This window comes from Microtus ochrogaster, chromosome 4, assembly GCF_000317375.1.
Source record: "Microtus ochrogaster isolate Prairie Vole_2 chromosome 4, MicOch1.0, whole genome shotgun sequence".
In the NCBI taxonomy this organism is placed as follows: Eukaryota; Metazoa; Chordata; class Mammalia; order Rodentia; family Cricetidae; genus Microtus; species Microtus ochrogaster.
Genome location: NC_022011.1, coordinates 25,216,805 through 25,222,775, shown reverse-complemented (window position 1 = coordinate 25,222,775; position 5,971 = coordinate 25,216,805). Strand labels below are relative to the sequence as shown.

At 47.8% G+C, this 5,971-nt stretch overlaps 1 protein-coding gene across 1 annotated transcript in view; it reads right to left on the bottom strand.

The window, feature by feature from the left end:
* Nucleotides 1-4,465, bottom strand: part of Gan (gigaxonin) — a 53,820-nt gene extending 49,355 nt beyond the window's left edge. Inside the window, exon 1 of the mRNA XM_005345734.3 lies at nt 4,157-4,465. Coding sequence (XP_005345791.1) covers nt 4,157-4,323 — 167 coding nt within the window. The 5' untranslated portion in view covers nt 4,324-4,465. The remainder of the gene's footprint in view (nt 1-4,156) is intronic.
* Between the last annotated feature and the right edge of the window lie 1,506 nt (nt 4,466-5,971).

The window sequence follows — 5,971 nt, the reverse complement described above, 5'->3', positions numbered from 1 at the left end:
ACACACAAAACTAGAAAGAGACTATCCCTCCACCACACACATGCACATATAACAACACACACAAAACTAGAAAGAGACTATCCCTCCACCACACATATGTACATATAACAACACACATAAAACTAGAAAGAGACTATCCCTCCACCACGCATGTACAAAGCAAACGAGCCACACGCTTCCACATTACTTGGAATTTGGCCTCGTGTGACACAGTCAACTTCACCCCACATATAAAGAAACTGGGTCCTACAAAAGTTCAGATGGCCAGGCTTCTCACTCCACCCTTGTTAGACCAACCAGAAAGCAAACAAATAAAGCCATTTCCATTGCTGACTGACTCATCAAAGGATTAAAAAAAAATCATGGTAACTCTGTGCTCTCCAGGACTGAATGCTAAACAGTATGGTAACAGGTACCCAGAAATGTATAAAAATCTGGAAGGTGCACCGGACCTTCCAGGACCCGGATCTCTGTACAGAGCCACTTTAATGTCACTTCACAGGCACAGAAAGAGTCATTTTCAAACCCCTGTCACCTGCATTGTCTCCAAGCACAGCTGAAGAGGGGGGGCAGAGCTTCCATCAGGTCAACAACATGGGGCTGGATTCAGAAGAACCTCAGAAAGCAAGGCAAGCTCTGCAGTATTTCAAAGAAATGTCCTATAACCCAAGAGGCTATTCCCTGGGGAAGGCAGAGTTGCTAAGGCAGAAAAGACGGGGGAGCATCATGTCTATGAGTGTAGTCTTGTCCTTTTCTAAGGCTCTTAGCTGCACTGAGGTATAGTTTTCCCAACAAGCCAGAAGCAAATGCCAGCCAGGGATGGCACTGGGAAAACAGCCTGCTAGAATATAAATGCTTATATTCATTTTGTTTCAACCGAGTCTCTAAGGTGCCATTTCCATTTGCAGAGCTGAGTGATAAATCACGGGAGAACCTGCCCATCTCCCCTGAGCGTTGTGACGTCAAACTTCAGGACACCCTCTACACAGGCCCAACCTCAGACCTCTTTCAGGTGATTAGAAGGAATTTGTTGCTGAAACTGAGTTTTCTGACTTTTTTACTTAAAATATTTCTAATGTCGCATGGTTGGAATGGCTACTTATTGGAAAGAAAAATAAATGTTAAACCAAGGAAAAGCACATGAAAAGTTTAAACCAGTACTTTATGTAGCAAGACTTTTGGGTAGTAAGTAGACTATATGTCGATCAAGTTGCCTTCATTCCTAGAGTGGCAAAGTTGATCTGGCTTCTTAAACCACCCAACTTTAGACCTCCGATGACGTTTTTTCTACCTAGGTTAAGAACAGTGAACAAATTCATACTTTTAGATTCGCAGATTAAAAACATCACAAATTAGACAGGCAGTGTCTTTAATCCCAGCACTCAGGCAGCAGAAAAAGATGGAACTATGAGTTCAAGTCCAGCTTGTTCTACAGAGTGAGTTCCAGGACAGCCAAGGCTACACAGAGAAACCCTGCCTTGAAAAACCAAAAAAAAGGAAAGAAAATAAAAACAAACAAAAACATCAAAACAACAAAGCACAGACATAACACAACTCTAAATGCTTATATTTTGTTTCACTGTAGTCTCGAAAGTGCCATTTCAACAAAGCTACATTATAAAAGTCCAATAGCATTGGTGTCAAAAGTTATTAAACTAGAGACCTAAAAAGATAGCTCAGTAGTTATGAGCACTGGCTGCTCTTACAGAGAACACAGGACCCACAAGGCCCACGACCATTTGTAACTCCAATTTCAGAGGATTCAATGCCCTCTTTGGCCTCTGCAGGCACTTCACATATATGGTGCATAGACATACATGCAGGCAAAATACAAATACATGTAAAATAAAAATAAATCTAAAAAACCATTAAAATGCAAGATCAAGACACACTGCATGTAAGTATGAAATTATCCAATAAAAATATTGTAAAACTGAATAAAAAACTAAGCTGTGTTTTAATTAGTAATTCAGATACTTTGAAATATCCTTGAAATTTATAATCTAAAAATACCACAAAATTCTAGCATTTCAGTAGTCAAATTTAACACAATCTTCCAATAAAGAAAATTCGATATTTATATTAAAAATTAATTTATTGATAAAATGTTAACAACGTGTAATTTTAAGCACAACATAATATTAACATAAAATGTTAACCAACTGCAAAAAACTGGTTAAAGATGAAACTCAAGTCTATGAATGACCATGCTTGACAACATCCTATAAACCATCAATCTTGGTGTTCTACAAAGTACATCCAAATACAGGCCACGCTGTCTTTTGGAGCAGTAGGAACAGGAGACTATGCACCATAAACTTAGATTCAAATCCCAGTTCAACCACTAAGTACCAGTAACCCTGATATACCTCAGATCCTCTGAGGTAATACTTTTCTACTTGGAAAGTGATGGCAGACATGAACCACAGATCTATCCTTTATTTGGAAAGCAACAGACAGACAGACAGACAGACAGACAGACAGACATGAACCACAGGAGATCTTTCCTAACCAAGGAACAGACTTGTGTGGAGATGTAGAGTGTCTGAAACTCATTTCTTTGTAGGAGCCTCCAAGACTAAATGACACAAAAACACACTGTGTCCCTCCTTTGTCACGAGTGAGCTGGAGTCAGGACTAAGTCATCCCCAACAACTCGCAGCTAGGCAGGTTAAGAGTTGAAACATGAAGCAGATCTCCAAACACGGAGCCCAGAGCCTAGCCAGCCAGCTACTATAACCCTCTGATGTCCAATGAAAGGAAGGTGATCATTCATTCCATGCGTTTATTCTGGCACCAGGCACTAGTTTCTCTGCGAAGGGCTGGGTAAGAAACAAAAGAAAGATCCTTGGCCTGGGTTTACATTGTGGCTGAGGAAGATGCACCAAGATGAGCAAAATACAGGTTCTGTTACAGTGGTAAGTGCCATGAGAAAAGACGGAGACAGTAACTGTTTCAGGATGTGCAGCTTTAGAGGCAGGTGCCACGGAAGGATCTGCAACAATATCGAATCCCCTGGAGTTTTCCTAAGCATTTCCCAAACAGGGACTGCTTCTGGATCCGGGAAAGGTCTGGCCTGCAGATCTAATTTGATTGATTGTCCTAACCTCTGAACTGCCAGCTATGAGCTGTCATATTGGTGATCTAAATTTCATATTAACAAAGACACCTGACCCCTTAGTCCACAAAGAGCACAATGTTACAAGGCAAGGCTAGGATAGAAGAAGCCAGAAGTTTCAAGGGCACTTGGATTGCTTTTAAGTTCCAAGGTCTCCAAAAACCAAAGATTAAAGTACAGCGTATGTGCTGAGTTCTGCTGGGACAGAGCTCTCAGAACGGCATACACATAATTTTCCTTTTTCTGACTTGCCAATTCTAGTGACATTGTCTACCATTAGTCTATATTTAACCAGCTTACTGGGCACTTTCTCCAGCTTTTAGCTCGCCCGCCTCCTGGTATTAAAAGAGCAACCCGAAGGAAAGTTGCTAAAGAAAAGACATCAGCCTCCTTGCAAATTCTGACCCGATGCTATAAGCTGGATCTGAACCTTTTCACTACCCTGGTAAATCAAGCTAAGGTTTGGTCGCTGAAGTTTTACAGTGCTCTCTTGGTGGTTACAATCTCTGGGTCCTCGACTACAATTGTATCCAAAGAATCCCGGTGGGTCTTTCCAAATTCGCAACAGTTTAACCTGTTTGTAACAAGGGAGTGGCAAACTGACAGTTGGGCTTTGAGGGTGGGGGTGGGGGTGGGTACCACCGAGATCTTACGGGGTTCTCCTTCAGCCAACACCGCGGGTGTTTGTTTGGTTTCCCCGCGCAGAACCCGGCCCGGCCCACTGTGCGGTGACTGGGAGGTAAACTTCTGCGGGGCACGGCGGGCCGGGCGGGGCCTGTCGGGGCGAACGAGCTGCTCTTCCCGGAGCAGCCCCGCCCTGTTCGCGGCTGCGGGTCCCAAGACGGCCTGTACACCGCGTTTGGGGTTTTGCAGACCTCCCGGGGCTCCGGGGCCAGGGCGATCTTGGTGGGGAGGGGGCCTCCGGGAGAGGCCCATGGGGGTCCCCGACAGGCGCGGCGGCGGAACCACGGGATCCGCGGGCGGCCAGGCCAGAGGGAGGGAGGGATGCGGAGGCGATGGGCGGCGGCGCCCGCTCACCTGATGTACGGGCTGGCCGCCGCCAGGATGTTCTTCTGCACCGGGATCTCCTCGCCGTCGAGGACCAGGTGCGCGTCGCAGAAGCGCGCCTCCTCCCGGAACGAGCTGAGCGCCCGCAGCAGGCGCGCGGCGTGCTGAGGGTCGGACACAGCGCTGCCCTCGGCCATCGCGCCTCCAGTTCCTCCGCCGCCACCCGGCCCGCCCGCCCGCCCGCCGGCCCGAATCCCGCGCGCGTCTCCGCCGTCCACTCCGCGCGTCCGCCCGACCGGACTCAGTGTAGCGCTGGAGTCAGAGCTGGAAGCCCAGCAACGCGCCTGCGCCATCGGCGGCGCGTGCGGTCGGTGCCTTTAAGGTTCCGCGACGTTGCATCATCTCTCCGCGACGCCTCCCCCGGATTCCGCCCCATCTCGCAGCAACCAATCAGGAGCCTTCTTCCTCCGGGGCTGGGCTCTGAGCCGCGGGCGCACCCAGGGTGGACGGAGTTTGGGCTGCTTTTGGGAGGAAGGGTTTAGCGGATCGGCGGAAGCGAATACGAATCCGAGTCTCGGTTATCCGAGTACTATAATTGTTGACGGAGTTGAGATGCAGAGTGAAGCTGAGGACTTACTCCGTTCACGTCCGTTATTCCTGGGCATAGCGCGGAGTCTGCAGGAAGCATTCATTGAAGATGTCGTGGGTGAAGCGAGAGAAGCGCTTCCTTTTTGCAAGGCTATGGCAAGGACGTTGTTTTCCTCCTGCCGGGTTTGCGGTTGGGTACCAGAAAGAATGGAAGGGTTTTAAATGGGGCTGTAGGGGTAAGGTATTATGGACGTCATTAAGAGACTGGGTGGAGCGTAAGATAACGGGTGCCCCAGGTCGATCCATGCTAAGTGTAGATGATGGTCTGGATCAGGGGGTTCTGTGCTCACACGCGCGCGTGCACAAGATTGCAGATGTGAAGCGGGGAGGGCGTGTCTAGTTAACTGCATGGATTCCTACCTTCAGGAAAAATAAAGTCTGAAAGGCTGGGAGGTATAAAGGCTGGATGTTCAAATGGTGGGGCCAGGCTTTCCATACAGGCAGATCAATCAAGGCTGTGACAGTAAGCAACTCTGGGTGAGCTCACCCTACAGAGCAAGCCTTATACATACTGCCTTAAGTTTCCCTGGACGTTGCTGAAAATGCTTGGGAGTGGAGGAAGTAGCTGTCATCTTGTGCAAACATTAGGTGCCCAAACTTCCAGAAAAAAAATACTGTTTGTTTTTATTTTTGTTTTTCGAGACAGGGTTTCTCTGTGTAGCTCTGGCTGTCCTGGAACTCACTTTGTAGACCAGGCTGGCCTTGAACTCGCAGAGATCCTCCTGCCTCTGCCTCCCGAGTGCTGGGGTTAAAGGTGGGCACCACCAAGCCCAGCTCAGAAGATTAAGTTTTAGGAGGACTACGGATCAGAACATTTGGGCAGCGTTTCAGGTAAGGTGGGATGCACCAGCACAGCCTCCCTTAGACCAAAGGCCCCAGGAAAGTCTTGGGGTCTTCACCCTGGAAGCAGGCAAGGCTTTGGAGTCATTGACAGGAATCAGTATAACCTGTCCTCTCAGGGCAGGAGACCAGCTGAGGCAAGGGAGTTATTAGTGGAGACCCACACATTCCCAGTTCCCTTTTCAAACACAGCTCAGGATCTGTGAGAGCAGGAATAAAAATATCCAGAATCTGCCAAACCAAGGGCTGGGGAAAGCAGAGGTAAATCACAAGGGACCGCGAGCAACTCCTGAATAAAGCTGGAAGGGGGCTGTGGATCTGTGTTGTATAATACTACCCTGTATTTGTGTCTGTTGA